The sequence below is a fragment of the Dromiciops gliroides genome, chromosome 4 (assembly GCF_019393635.1).
Source record: "Dromiciops gliroides isolate mDroGli1 chromosome 4, mDroGli1.pri, whole genome shotgun sequence".
Taxonomy (NCBI): Eukaryota; Metazoa; Chordata; class Mammalia; order Microbiotheria; family Microbiotheriidae; genus Dromiciops; species Dromiciops gliroides.
Window position 1 is genome coordinate 452,450,314 of NC_057864.1, and position 14,051 is coordinate 452,464,364.

A 14,051-nucleotide genomic window follows, 5' to 3' on the forward strand; every position below is an offset into this window, starting at 1 on the left:
CTTTCACGTAGGTGTGGTTTTGAGTGAGATAACTTCCTGAGTCTGGGCTGGCCTTAAGAAAGGTCAGGCCAGGGGCAGCTAGGTGGTGCACCGGCCCTGGATTCAGGAGGACCTAAGTTCAAATCCAGCCTCAGACACTTTACACACTTACTAGCTGTGTGACCCTGGGCAAGTCACTTAACTCCAATTTCCTCACACAAAAATAAATAAAGTATATTGTTAAAAAAAAAAAAAAGGTCAGGCCAGGCTCTCTCAGAGGGGACCTCTGAGAGTCCCAAAACCCCTATTATCAATATTTTTCTCACAAGGTCTAAGGTGTTTTTGTGTAGCAGACAGAGGTAGCATAGAGAAGGTTATTGGAATTGAGGAATTGTGTCATCAAGCTAAGGAACTGTCATCATGAATTTTAGATGATAGTAGGGGAAAGGAAAACAAAATACTAAAGTAATTGAAAAGATTGGGAAAATTACCTGGGGGATGGATGAATGGAGGGAGAGATGGCTAGACAGACAGACACACAGATAAGAGACCATTTATTAAGTGCTTACTATGTGCCAGGCACTGTGCTAAGCTCTACAGATATAAAAACAAGCAAATATGACTCCCTACCCTAAAGGAGCTTACATTTTAATGGGGGAAGACAACACATGAAGGGAATCGGGGAAAGTACTTATGCATGAGGGTAAGGTGGCATATGAGGAGAAGAGGTCTGGAGAGTGAGCCCAGGTGTGCCTAGAGTCCTTGCCAATATGCTATTCCTGGGGATGAAGTCACCAACCTGGAGAGCAGGGCCTCGAGGGAAGATTTTCCATGACAAGGCAGCAGGTGGGAAGAAGAGGTCCCAAGAATGACTCCAGGCTTGAGGGGTAGCAGCCGCTTTCACAAACCTCCAAAGAAAAAAGATCATTGAGGGATATGATAAAATAGTGATATAGAAGTGGTTCTGGAGAACATGAAGCTTCTTCCTAGCCTGTAATTTGAATGAGATGGGGAAGGAATGACCACTAGAGAACAGGATAGTGAGGCTTGTAATGTCTTCAGGAGAGACCTGGATTTTCATTCAAGTGAAGTAGAAGGAATCCTTTTTGAAGTTTGAGGATATACAAGAGGTTATTAATAATGGAGAAGGGGTTCTAAAGAATCCCCAACAGCTCATAGGTGAACCAAGTTCAAATGGGACTGTGGGTAAGGATTAGTGATTAGAATATGGGTTAAAGTTTGGGAGAAGGCTGTATGGGCATGCAACTTGCTCCAAGGCTTTTTATGACCAGGATTGGAGAGAGAGTACAATAGGAATTAAGTTGAGGTAACATATGCCCTTCTTTGGCAGAACCTAACCATTAGAGAAGTTAGAGTTAACCAGGCCCAGAGTTTGAAAATTTATAACTCCATCAAGTTTCCCCTCCAGGTGTTGCTCTGTTCATAGAACAGTTAGGCCTTCCTAGTGTTAGGTAGGACAGTTAGAGGGTTGTCCGAGTGTATGAGCAACCTCTATGGGGTACTTCGTCCAAGTTTGTTTTATGCCATTAATTGAGGCATAAATTAACAACAATTTAATGACTGAACAATGAAATTGTGGTATTTCAACTATTGTAGCATTAAAAAATATTGTTAAAATTATATTGATCTCTGATAAAGGTCACATTTCTCAAATATATAGAGATCTGGGTCAAATTTATAAAAATACAAATCAATTCCCAATTAGATAAATGGTCAAAAGATAATGAACAGGCAGTTTTCAGACAAAGAAATCAAAGGTATCTATAATCATATGGGAAAATGCTCTAGATCACTATTGATCAGAGAAATGCAAATTAAAACAACTCTGAAGTATCACCTCACACCTATCAGAGTGGCAAATATTTTTTGGGGGTTTTTTTTTGGTTTTGTTTTGTTTTTTGCAGGCAATGGGGGTTAAGTGACTTGCCCAAGGTCACACAACTAATAAGTGTCAAGTGTCTGAGGCTGGATTTGAACTCAGGTACTCCTGAATTCAGGGCCGGTGCTTTAACCACTGCGCCATCTAGCTGCCCCGCAAATATTTTTAAAAAGGAAAATATTGGATGTTGGAGGGGATGTGGAAAAACTGGGACTCCACTATTGGTTGAGTTGTGAAAAGATCCAACATTCTGGAGAACAATTTGGAACTATGCCCAAAGGGCTATAGAACTGTGCATACCTTTGATCCAGTAATACCACTGGTAGGTTTATATCCCAAAGACATCCCCAAAAAGAGAAAAAGACCTATTTGTACAAAAATATTTATAGCAGCTCTTTTTTGTGGTGGATAAGAATTGGATATCAAAGGAATGCCCATGAATTAGGGAATGGCTAAACAAGCTGTGGTATATGATGGTGATGGAATATGATTGTGCTGTAAGAAATGACAAGCGGGATGACTCCAAAAAGGCCTGGAAAAAGACTTGTATGGACTGATGTATAGTGAAGTGAACAGAACGAAGAGAACATTGTACACAGAGACAGCAGCATTGTTTGATGAAGAACTGTGAATGACTTAACTATTTTCAGCAATACAGTGATCCAAGACAATCTCAATGGACTAATGATGAAGCAGACTGTCTACCTCCATAGAAAGAACTGATAGTGATTAAATAGCATGCCATTTTTCAAACTCTAAACTCGAAATAAAAATGTTTATTATTAGAAAAACTAAAAACATATGCCTAATATAGAAAAATAAAGGATATTGCAGTGAAAAGCACTGAAAAAAATTACATTATATGAGGAATATCAGGAAGTGTGAAAAGACATGAATTGATGCAAAGAATTTTAAGAACAAAGTACATATTGACTACAACAGTAACAAAACTTTATACATATACAAAAGAGATCAGATGGAAAAATAGTGTTACATTATTATGGTTATTGTATTTTAAATATTCAGATGATATGGTTTTATTTTTATTTGTTCATTTGTAATGACTTAAATGTTCATTTAAAAATATTTTTTGGGGACAGCTAGGTGGCACAGTGGATAAAGCACCAGCCCTGGATTCAGGAGGACCTGAGTTCAAATCTAGCCTTAAACACTTGACACTTATTAGCTATGTGACCCTGGGCAAGTCACTTAACCCTCATTGCCCCACCAAAAAAAAAAAAATTTAATGTGAATGAAGAACATGAATTTACAATGAATAAGTAGGAAAATATTTCTCTTGTCCTGTGTCTGTCCTCTACTTAGTGTGCACTATTATTATTTCTCTATTTGTATATAAGTACCTAGAAGATGAAGAACTGTGACTAAGATTATAAAAGCTTCTTGTAGACAGATACTCATTTCTTTTGTATCCCCAGTTGCCCTTTGCATGGCATCATGTGCATGGTAGAAAACATAGTGGGTACTCAATAAATATTTGTACACATTATATAATTTTCTTTGTACATTACCATACTGCATGAAAACATGAGCTTTTTATTGATGAGTGCCTTTGTGTAGTTCTTAAGTGTCCCTTCTCTTCTTTTTCCCTTTTCCAGGTCTTCCTTCAGAGATCCAACCTCATGGCAGAGCTAGATGCTTTCTGCCAAGCTCATGGCTATGATGCTCTTGTCGCTATGACTATCACTTTCAATACTCACAATGAGCCAATGAGGCAGCTGGTTATTTTCTGTCCTAGCATGGACCTCCAGAGTACGGTGAGTCTGTGGCCCTTCAAGCTAACTTCCATCTAACCCTAGAGTTAGGAAGTCTTTTGGCAGCTCTCCTCTACCCTGAGTTGGTTCTGTGTGTACACAAAGCCCTTTTGATGTAGATCCTGATTTTTTTGTTTGGAATGATGCCGTTTATAGCCTTGTCTCGGCTCTTGGTGGCAGGAGAGGTTACAGTAGAAACATGAGTTATGGTCATAGTCTCTACCTTCAACGAACTTTAAATCTATTTGAATGGAGCAATTCTAATTGATCATCATTTCTGGGTTCTCCTCTTTACTTAGCCACTCATCCCTTTGCCATATCCCCTAAAGTATCCCCCCCATTCGGATCTTACCTGCTCCTTTCTCTACCTGATTCTGTTCAACCCCCTGTAAAATTCAGGTCAATTTTCCCCACCATCAAAGAATTGTTTTGGTTATGAATTATTGGGTGATAATATTCTTAAAGAAAGGATTGTGAGAGGGTAGACTTGGCCCCTATCCCAGTCTTCTTGTTAACTATCTGACCCCACCTTCCCCTTTTCTCACCTCTTGATGGTTACTGATTAACTCAGGGGAAATTTTAAGCTAGATAGAAGGCAAAAGGATTGTTAGGTCCATATGAGATGCTAAGGACTGATTATAACCAGACACTTTTATTCATTTAAATAAAGTATATCCATCCTTCTTCTTTCCCTTTGTCTACCCTGTCCTCAGCTGCCCAGGCTGGACAAAGTGATTCGGTCTCAGAAGGCAGAGAGTATTAGGGAAAACAGGAAACATTCTTCATTCCCCTTACTGTTAGTGAATCCAAAGCCCTTCTGTTCCCCTCCTCAGATGGGAGGCTGGTTTTCATTCTTCTCAATCTGCTCTATCATATCCTCCTTCCCTTGCATTTGATTGTTCATTCCAGCTCCACAATGTTTTTCCTCTTCTCCTCTAGGTAAGGGTTTCTCTCTCCATAGGGGTAAAATCTCAAGCATGAGATTACCCCCTTTGTAGGATGAGGCTATTTTAGGAGTTCTCTGCTTCGTTTACCTTCATTCATTCTTATTTCTTTTTCCCTAGATCTGTGGAGCCTTGGAATGTTCCCAGTGTCCACCCCTGAATCTGACTCCAGCCCCGACCCCCCACCCTAACCTCAGAGCCTATCTCCAAGGAAATGCTCTTGCTTCCAGGAAGAAAGTTCTCCCCCTCCTCAGAGATGCCCTATGGGCACATCCTGGTGCCATGAAGACACTCTCAGGGAAGCCTGGGCCAGAAGGCTGCTCCCAGGAGCAGATGGATGATGAACTGGACAAAGCCATTAATACCCTGATTCCCGAAATGAGTCGAGATGAGGAGGAACCGGTGCTGCCCCCCACACCCATGAACAGCTTGGTAGATGAGTGCCCTCTCGACCGGGGCCTACCTAAACTCTCAGCTGAGGCTATCTTTGAGAAATGTAGCCAGATCACAATGGCACGTTCTTCCACCAGTCCTCCCCAGAAGAAGAAGTGACTTTGGGGGTGGGAATAGGGGGAAGTTGCAGAATATGGTGGGAGAAGGTGCCCAGCCCAGCTTGAATGCATGATTTGGAATGTGTAGAGAATTTCTGTGATTCTCTTCATTGCTCCAGGACCCAGATACACTATTCACATAGATGTGGGAGGAGATAGAAGTGAAAGGAGATGTGATGGCCCTAAGGATGGTTTTCTACCATCCCCACCAATTTGCCACCAATTAGCCAGTTTTCTTTATTGATTCGTTCTGGAAATCTGCACTGACCTCACTCTTCTACAACCCAAAGGTACAATCTCACACACAGACCTATGAAATGATAGCTATTAAGAGGGAGAAGGAAATGGGATCAGGTGAACTCCAGCAATGCTCTCAGTCCCTATCTGAACAAAGACTGGGTACCTTCCATGAAACTGAGGGACAATTCCATTTGTTCAGCAAGTGTTTGACTTTGTAGGTAGGGAGGAGATGGCTTTGGAAACTTACAGGTTTCAACCTATTTATGATGCCACTACTGAGGTAATGGCATTTAATTCAAAAGTTAAATTTCCCTTCAACTGGTTCCATAAAATTGGTTGTGGACTCTCTCCAACATTGCAAAGGATTATGCCCGAGGCTGGATATTTAGTTTCACTTTCCTGAGCTGGTTACCAGGCTTTAGGATTCTCCCAGTCAGTCCCCTTTTCCATTGTGCCAGGATTTCTTAAAGATTACTGTCTGATCAAGTGTTTGGGAACTAATCAGTGAATCATTCGCTTAAAAAAAGAGTCAAACTGAAGCAGTGGTTCATTCTCTGTCTCTGCCTTACTGTGTGTCTATCGCTGATCTGTCTCTTGTTTCTCTCTTCCCCTACCATCAGTTTCTTTTATGTTTCTTTCCTCTTTCTCTTCATTTAGAACAGTTGGTATTATGGAAAGAATTGGACTGAAAGGCAGGAGATTTGATTGCTGACTTTGCGTTTTATTTTTTATTGATGCCCTTTGTATTTACATTTCTGAATACATCCCACCTTAATCTTCCACCCAGTGAACCATCCCTTGTAACAAAGATTTTAAAAGAAAGAAAACACAGGTCTTAACTATAGGACTGTGGGTGTCAGTTAACCTTGCTGAACTTCTGTTTCCTCCTCTATAAAATGAATTAATCTTCATTGACTGATCCCTGGGATTTCTTCCAAATGTAAGTCTTTTATCTGTCTTTCCCTCTATTTTTCTGTCTTCTTTCTCCATCAGTTTTCATTTGAGGATGTGAAGTGGAAACATATTCTCCCACTCCCCAACTCAGCCCAGCAAGGTCCTGTGTGTGTGTGTGTGTGTGAGAGAGAGAGAGAGATTGATTGATTGATTGATTTGGCCAAAGGACTCAGCCTCATGTAGCATATACAAGTATATGAATCATACCATACCTTAGTGATTTAACCAGGAGCAGTCTTCCATTGACTCGCATGTGTTTGATTCAGCCCTCTGTTCTTCCCCTTTAATGTCCTCCTATACCCCTCCAATAGGCCTGCTTCCCTTCCACTTCTCTGTGTTCCCAGATGACCAGAGAAGGTGCTACCGTTAACTGAGTATTTAAGTACCTTCCACCCTTTGGCATGGCATTGATGGCATTGTCCCTCAGAGAGAATGAGAGAGAGAGAGAGAGTGTGTGTGTGTGTGTGTGTGTGTGCGCGCGCTCACATGTACAGGGAAATTGTTTCTTTGAAGGATGTCTGCAGCTGTATGAAAGATAAAAAGCAATGGCATAATCACTGAACCAAAGGAATTTGTGTTTTGTAATTGTGGGAGGTTTTATTTTGCACTTTGTTAAAGCATTAAATGCATTTTTCGTGTCCTGTGTCCATTTGTCTTTTTAAAAACCCAAGCATTTGCATTCCCTCCTTTTGCCTTCCTCCTGTGAACCTCATCCTTTTCTACCCAGTTCTGCTCTTCAATATGGATGGTCAGTGGCTTTGCCCCTACCCATCTCCAGCTCTCTTTATTCCTGGAATAAACAATGCCATCTTCGAGAGCCCTTTTCTCTGTTAATAGAGGCCTATACCCTCCCTATGCAGCCTTGCTCATCCTAGGAAGGCTGCCAAGAATCAAATCAGTTGTGAGACTGAGGAGAGGAACATAAAGAGGTACTTGCTTTCTCTTAAGCACCTCCAGAGGCCATGGGACTAGGAGAGAAAGAAGGGCCAGTTCTCTCTCTCCTCTCTCCCTCTCTTTCCATCCCTCCCCTTCCGCCCCCCCTCCCTCTCTCTCTCTCTCTCTCTCTCTCTCTCTCTCTCTCTCTCTCTCTCTCTCTCACACACACACACACACACACACACACACACACACACACACACACACACACACACACACACACACACCCCTCTCATTCTACCTATCCCATGGAAATCTAGTCTGGGAACCGGAGCATCCTTCTCCCGCCCACCCACTCCCCACACCCCTACATAAAGAGGCGGGTTTTCTTTGGGCAAGCCTCTCTGGGAGGGGAGGTGGCAAAACCTGTTTGAAGATGAGTTTACTTCCCTCTCTCTACCTCCTCCTCCTCCTTTGGAGGCCATAAGAGCAGTCACTGAGACAGCAGCACAAGAGGGAAGAGGTGATAGGGGCCGGAGAACTTTTCCCCACTCCTCATCTTGTTTAGAGACCAGAGAAACCTGTGAAGATGGGAACTTTACAGGAATCAAAAGATCTTGGGTAAGTGCTGAGTCCTCCCCTCTCACCTGGCTGCCTCTTGGAAACGCTGGTGTCATTGGTCTTGAGGGGGCATGCCTTCAAGTCCCATTAATTTGGCTCATAAGCCAAAGCTCAGAGTGGTTTCATAGAGGAGATGGGACAAATTAATCACTTTTGGCAGACTTTTAAATATATAGAGACAGGTGGAAAGGACCCCAGAAGAGCTCCTTGGGCAAAATAGGAAAACAGGATGATGTGCTTTCAGTTCTAATCCACTCTCCCCCAAACAGGGAAACGAACCAGGACCCTTTTTGACTTTGTTTTCCTGTTCTAGCCAATGTTGACCTATGCCTTGATTTCCCCGGCCCCACCCCACAAAAGGTTGGGGAAAGGCAGGCCTGACTGGTTGTCATCTTCCTCAACTGTAATGTAACAACTGAGTAGGTTTGTCCTGGATTCAGGCCAGTTGCAGTGTAGGTTACCTCTCAACTTAACTTTGCAGTTGGGGAAATTGAGTTAGGTGTAAGGTGTTCAAGACATATTCCATCTTGCTTCTGTCTCCAAAGCCAGAGTTAGGGATAAGCTGGTTCACTTACAGAGTGGGGAGAGGCATCTGGCTGGATTCTCTTACAGCTTTGCTGTTTGTGCCCTCTGCTGCTTACTGTTACTCCCAAGAGTAATGCTGCCCAGCTGACCCCCTCTCCATTCCTTTGTACCTTGGCAACGGTCTCAGGGCCGGAGAGAATGTGAAAGCAGAAGAACTGGAGCCATCATTGAGATTTGGAGAAGTGGAGTTGAAGGAAGAATGGCAAGATGAAGAATTCCCTCGGTGAGAGGATGAGGGAAAAGAAAGTGGAGTAGGGGTGTATAGGAACAGAGGATCAGGAAGCTCTGGGAGCATAGGGAGATGACAGCAGGGGCAAAGGCATGGGGGGAAGAGCATGACTGTTAGCACCCTGCTCCCCATTTCTTCCTGCTCCCTTCATCTTATTAATTCCGCACATCCCAGACTGCTCCCTGAGGAGATCAATTCCTCTGAAGATCCAGAGGACAATAGAGAAGGTACCCAGATGGGTGAGTAAGATCAGAGCTGGGTACCAAGCCCCGAATTTTACTGTGGGGAGGGTGTGCCTCCCTTTTCCATCTTCAACATTTGCCCAGTTTTCCTTCTCTTGTGTCCCTCTTGTCAATCCCACCCTCATCCCTCCCTCTTGCTGTTCCCCAGGCTGGCAAATTTACCTTTTTCCTCCCCTCGGCTCTCTTTTCCCTGTTGCCCCAGGTCCCTTAAGCACTTTAGCACTATGTGGCAGGCGTCACATGAGGAAACGCCTTTCGGCCCCAGAGCTCCAGCTGAACTTGGGAGAGAACACAGGAGATCAAGAAGTCTCTCCTACCCACTCCACACCTTCTTCCCTACGTGGTAGCTCTGACCTAGATGTGGGTGATTTGGAAACGCCCTCAGACTCAGAACAGCTGGACAGTGGGCACGAATTTGATTGGGAAGGTAGGAAGTGAAGCTAAGAACTAAACTGAAATAATTGAGGATTGGGGGAATGAGTGGATCTAGTTAGAATAACAGGGATAATGAAGTGGGAGATAATTTAAGAGGCAGGATTAACAGGCTGAGGGGCCAGCAGGGGTAAAGATGTAGTTCATAAGTTTGTAAGGGGCATAGCTAGTGGACCTGAGAGAAAATCATTTGAGGTTAATAGGATTAATCTGAGACAAAATGAGACTAAGGATGGAGTTCATGAATTGTCCGAGTGAAATGGGCTCTTCCCCCTCTGGTGGTCTTCAAGCACGGGCTGGATGATCGCTTGTCAGGAATGTTCTAAATGGCACTTTTGTTTTGGGTAGAGGTTGGACTGGTGGGCCCCTATGGCTCCTTCACTCTTTTAAATTCTGTGAATTAAAAGACTAGAAAGAGACTGGTCTGACACAGATTCCCTTGGCAGTGAGAGGAAGCATTCTTCAATAAAAATGGTACTGGGGGCAGCTAGGTGGTGCAGTGGTTAGAGCACCGGCCCTGGAGTCAGGAGGACCGGAGTTCAAATCCAGCATCAGACACTTCACAATTTACTAGCTGTGTGACCCTGGGCAAGTCACTTAACCCCAATTGCCTCACAATAAATAAATAAATAGATGGATAGATAGATAGATAAATAAATCAATAAACAAATAAATGAATGAATGAATAAATAAATAAAAATGGTACTGGATCTGCAGTCATAAGACCTCAATTGGAGGCCCTCTCTCTGGGCCTCAGAGTAAAATGGGGAACCAAACTAGATGATATTTAAGGTCTCCTTTAAGTGTTTTGATCCTTATGATCCTGCAAATGGGGATAAAAGTGGGAGGTCAGTATGGGAATGGAACTAAAAAGGCAATGGGGAGTAGGTCTAACAGAGCCATAAGCAGGAATGTGTGTATGTGTGTGCATTTTTTATATATTTAAATAGAATACACACATTTATGTATAACATAGACGCATACACACGTGTGTATGTATATGTGTGCGTGTATGATTTGCAAGGCCTTTATATCAAAGGGGCCATAAGTAGTTAAGTAACTGGGAACTGGAAAGGACTTTCATTTGGGGCATAAGAGTCTTTAAGTGGAACAAGGCCACCAGTTGTCCCCACTGTGGGTACAACCCTGGCTATATTCACAGAGAGTCAGGGAATAAAGTTTGAAGTGGGGCGATAGGGAGATGAAGGGGAATGTAACCTAGTGCGCAGGTCAGGATGCTTCTGTTACGCCCAAGAATGAAGAGATGTGAATTCACGTAATCTATTCTTGTCTTTTTAGATGAGCTTCCAAAAACAGAGGGCCTAGGGGCAAGTGAAGCCGCCGAACGCTTGGGCCAGGATTGCGTGTGGGATGTGGCTGGGGAGGATGGTCACCGCTGGAAGGTGTTCCGAACAGGACATCGGGAGCTTCGAGTGGATATGACAGTCATTGAACCTTATAAGAAGGTCCTGTCTCATGGAGGTAATAGTTGACAGAGGAATAAGGATAGGAGCTCCATTTCCTATAATCAATAGCGTCGCCATTCTAACTGCCTAAGCCCCTGTACCTTCCCCTTTCCCTCCATGTCTGCTCTCAAGCTACTTCTCAAAGACTTCACTAATTCTGTTTTCCTTCCTGCCCCTAATCCTGTCCTCCCCAGGTTACCATGGTGATGGCCTCAATGCTGTTATCCTTTTTGCTTCCTGCTACCTACCCAGAAGCAGCATCCCTAACTACAGTTACATCATGGAGCACCTGTTTAGGTGAGGAAGGAAGCCTGAAATACTGTGGGGACAGTGGACTAAAGGAGGGAGGGAAAAGAAGTCAGAAAGACCTGTAACAATCAATAATCAGCCTCACAATATTTTCTCCTTTCATTGCCCCTCTCCCCCTCCCCCATTCCACCCTCAGGTACATAGTGGGAACTCTAGAACTACTAGTAGCTGAGAATTACCTGCTTGTCCACCTGAGTGGAGGAACGAGTCGGGCTCAGGTACCCCCTCTGAGTTGGATCCGCCAATGTTACCGTACCTTGGACCATCGGTGAGACCTGGCAAAGATCATTGATTGGCTTTTCCTTACCCCCTCCTTTCTTCTCTGATCTCATTCCTTTCTCCTCCCTTGGTCTCCCTCTATCTTCCTCCATACTTTCCTCTCTCTCTCTCCCCTTCCTTTTTTTCCTTCTCTCTCTTTCCCCAAATATCCCTCATTTTTGTTTTCTCTTTCCCCTACTTCCAGGCCCATATTTCTTTTTTCCTCTTAGCCCTTCTTGTTCTCTTCTACTCAATGAATATATGCCACCTGGAGTTCTTGTACAAGAACTCTGGAAAAGAAAGCATGCAAGAGGAAGCAAGGGAGACACAAGAATGAGGAAGAAACTAAGAAACTACAGATAGAAGGGTCCAGAGAAAAACAAGCTGAAGGTCTGTGTCCCCAGGTTGGATTGGATTGGGGACGGAAGACATTTCAGCAATTTCTTCAGATTGACAAGGGCAGGAGAGACCAAAAAAGAAGTGAGGGCCACAGACTTCAGCTAGAAAGATGAGGATCAGGGGCAGCTAGGTGGCATAGTAGATAGAGCAGCGGCCCTGGATTCAGGAGGACCTGAGTTCAAATCCAGCCTCAGACACTTAACACTTAACTAGCTGTGTGACCCTGGGCAAGTCACTTAACCCAATTGCCTCAAAAATAAGATAAAATTTTAAAAAGAATAAAATAAAAAATAAGATAAAATTTAGAAAGATGAGGATCAGACCTCAAAGGGAAATTCCTAATGGAGGATTGGAAGTAGATGTTGATTAAAGGGGGGATCAAGAAGGTACAGAAGAGACATCCATCTGGGTGTAGGGTTCAGATTAAGAAGAATGAGATGATCTCACCCTTTTTGCTTCAGACTCCGAAAAAACCTTCGTGCACTGGTGGTCGTACATGCCACATGGTATGTGAAGGCATTTCTGGTGATGCTTCGGCCTTTTATCAGGTATTTACCTCTTGGGATACAAGCATCCTGTTCCTCAGAGCCACTGTTCTTCCTCTCTTCCTCACTATGAGGGTCCAGATTCAGGTTTCCCACCTTCCCCTCACCCTTTCTGGCTCTGACCACACTTCCCTCTCCCAACTAGCCACTGATTCCCCTTGTCTTCTATGAAGATCTATGAGAGTCATTTCTCTAATCTTAAATGCACGTGACCTTTCCTCTCTCCTGAGTTCCAAGTTTAGCAGAAAGGTTCGTTTTCTGGACAGTCTAGGAGAGCTGGCCCAACTCATCTCCTTGGAACATATTCACATCCCTGATGCTGTAAAACAGTGAGTTCTAGGAGGGGCTCCAGGGTGGGAGAGAGGGGAGGAATAGACAAGGAGAATCATGTGGGAAGGTAAGAAATGAAAAACCTAATTCTTACCTTCAGAACTTTATAATTAAAACTTAAGAGACTAGGGCAGCTAGATGGCGCAGTGGATAGAGCACTGGCCCTGGAGTCAGGAGTACCTGAGTTCAAATCCGGCCTCAGACACTTAACACTTACTAGCTGTGTGACCCTGGGCAAGTCACTTAACCCCAATTGCCTCACTAAAAATAAATAAATAAATGAATGAATGAATGTTTTTTTAAAAAAAGATTACAGGGGCAGCTAGGTGGCACAGTGGATAGAGCACCAGCCCTGGATTCAGAAGGAACTGAGTTCAAATCCAGCCTCAGACACTTGACACTTACTAGCTGGGTGACCCTGGGAAAATCACTTAGCCCTCATTGCCCCACAAAAACAAAAGAAAAAGATTACATGGGCAGTGAACAGCAAAGCCCTGTTTGAACCCAAAATCCAGCACACACAATGTAGGGGAAACGCCATAGTTTTAAGAGGGCAGATTTTATGTAGAGAAGCCAAGGAGTAGGGAAAACTAGAAGGGACTGGGGCATCTGTTTACTGGCTCCACCATGTCACTCAAGTTAGAGTAGGATCCAGATATGGTGCTTCACTCCCTTTGTCCTTTCTTTCTCCCTACAACTTAGGCTGGACAAGGATCTGCATGGCTCTGGAGGGACCTAACCCTGATGTCTGAATTGGATAAGGTCCCCAGAACCAAGGAAAGAGACTGCACCCAGCTCCTGAACCTCCTGAATTTATATACTCTCTCTCTGTCTCTTCCCCTCTCCTATTCACCCCTTTTGGATTTTGCTTTCCAACCCATCCAGGGGTTTCTCACCTAGCAGACTTCTGGGATCCAGGGGTTCCTAAACTCCATGCATGCTAGTGACTTTTCCTTTCCATTTAAGCCTAAGGGCTGGACTGAAAAGGCAAATTGTGCCCATGACCATATATCAGGCGTAGGAAACTGTCTGAGCTGCCTCTCTGCCTGTCTCAATGCCTTCAGCACTCTGTTCTTCGTCTTCAACAAATCCAGATGTGTAACTGCAGGTTAATAAATTTAGTTAAGAGAGACGACTCAGTTTTGTGAAGGAAACCTCCGGGTTCCCAGCCCAGTGATGGTCACAGTCTCTTTGCCGACTGGTCCTAGCTGCCACGCGTGTCTTGTGGGGAAGGGGCATGGGGGTGGGGGGGAAGCAGAGACAAAGAGATGTTATGGGTCGGGAGTGGGGGTGGGAATTCTATGGCAAGGTCCCTCTGTTTCCACGCAACGCCCCAGGGGAAACGTCACGAGCTACCGCAGCCGGAGATGCCCATTTCCCCCACCCCTGGGGCGCTCGAGCCTTCCCCCTCAGTTCAAA

General features: G+C 44.0%; 2 protein-coding genes across 6 annotated transcripts in view; both read left to right on the forward strand.

The window, feature by feature from the left end:
* Window positions 1-7,387, forward strand: part of PRUNE1 (prune exopolyphosphatase 1) — a 53,213-nt gene extending 45,826 nt beyond the window's left edge. The window contains exons 7-8 of the mRNA XM_043963700.1: window positions 3,496-3,654; window positions 4,716-7,387. Coding sequence (XP_043819635.1) covers window positions 3,496-3,654; window positions 4,716-5,147 — 591 coding nt within the window. The 3' untranslated portion in view covers window positions 5,148-7,387. The remainder of the gene's footprint in view (window positions 1-3,495; window positions 3,655-4,715) is intronic.
* A 93-nt stretch (window positions 7,388-7,480) lies between these two features.
* On the forward strand, window positions 7,481-13,797 carry BNIPL (BCL2 interacting protein like). 5 transcript variants are annotated; one of them, XM_043999977.1, is made up of 10 exons: window positions 7,481-7,837; window positions 8,550-8,645; window positions 8,826-8,890; window positions 9,096-9,320; window positions 10,625-10,807; window positions 10,986-11,088; window positions 11,237-11,368; window positions 12,219-12,305; window positions 12,533-12,631; window positions 13,335-13,797. In XM_043999977.1, the coding sequence occupies exons 1-10, from the start codon at window positions 7,806-7,808 to the stop codon at window positions 13,369-13,371; spliced, it is 1,059 nt and encodes a 352-aa protein (XP_043855912.1). In that variant the 5' UTR covers window positions 7,481-7,805; the 3' UTR covers window positions 13,372-13,797. The 5 variants fall into 5 exon arrangements, with proteins under 5 accessions (XP_043855912.1, XP_043855913.1, XP_043855915.1 ...); XM_043999978.1 differs by having other exon boundaries at window positions 8,450-8,890; XM_043999980.1 differs by lacking the exon at window positions 8,826-8,890.
* Window positions 13,798-14,051: the final 254 nt, after the last annotated feature.

What these genes read in the sequence shown, in the direction of transcription:
- BNIPL (XM_043999977.1), top strand. Translation starts at nt 7,806, where the DNA reads ATGGGAACTTTACAGGAATCAAAAGATCTTGG. An exon ending in CAGGAATCAAAAGATCTTGG is followed by an intron (nt 7,838 to 8,549) that starts GTAAGTGCTGAG and finishes CAACGGTCTCAG; the next exon opens with GGCCGGAGAGAATGTGAAAG. An exon ending in TACCGTACCTTGGACCATCG is followed by an intron (nt 11,369 to 12,218) that starts GTGAGACCTGGC and finishes TTTTTGCTTCAG; the next exon opens with ACTCCGAAAAAACCTTCGTG.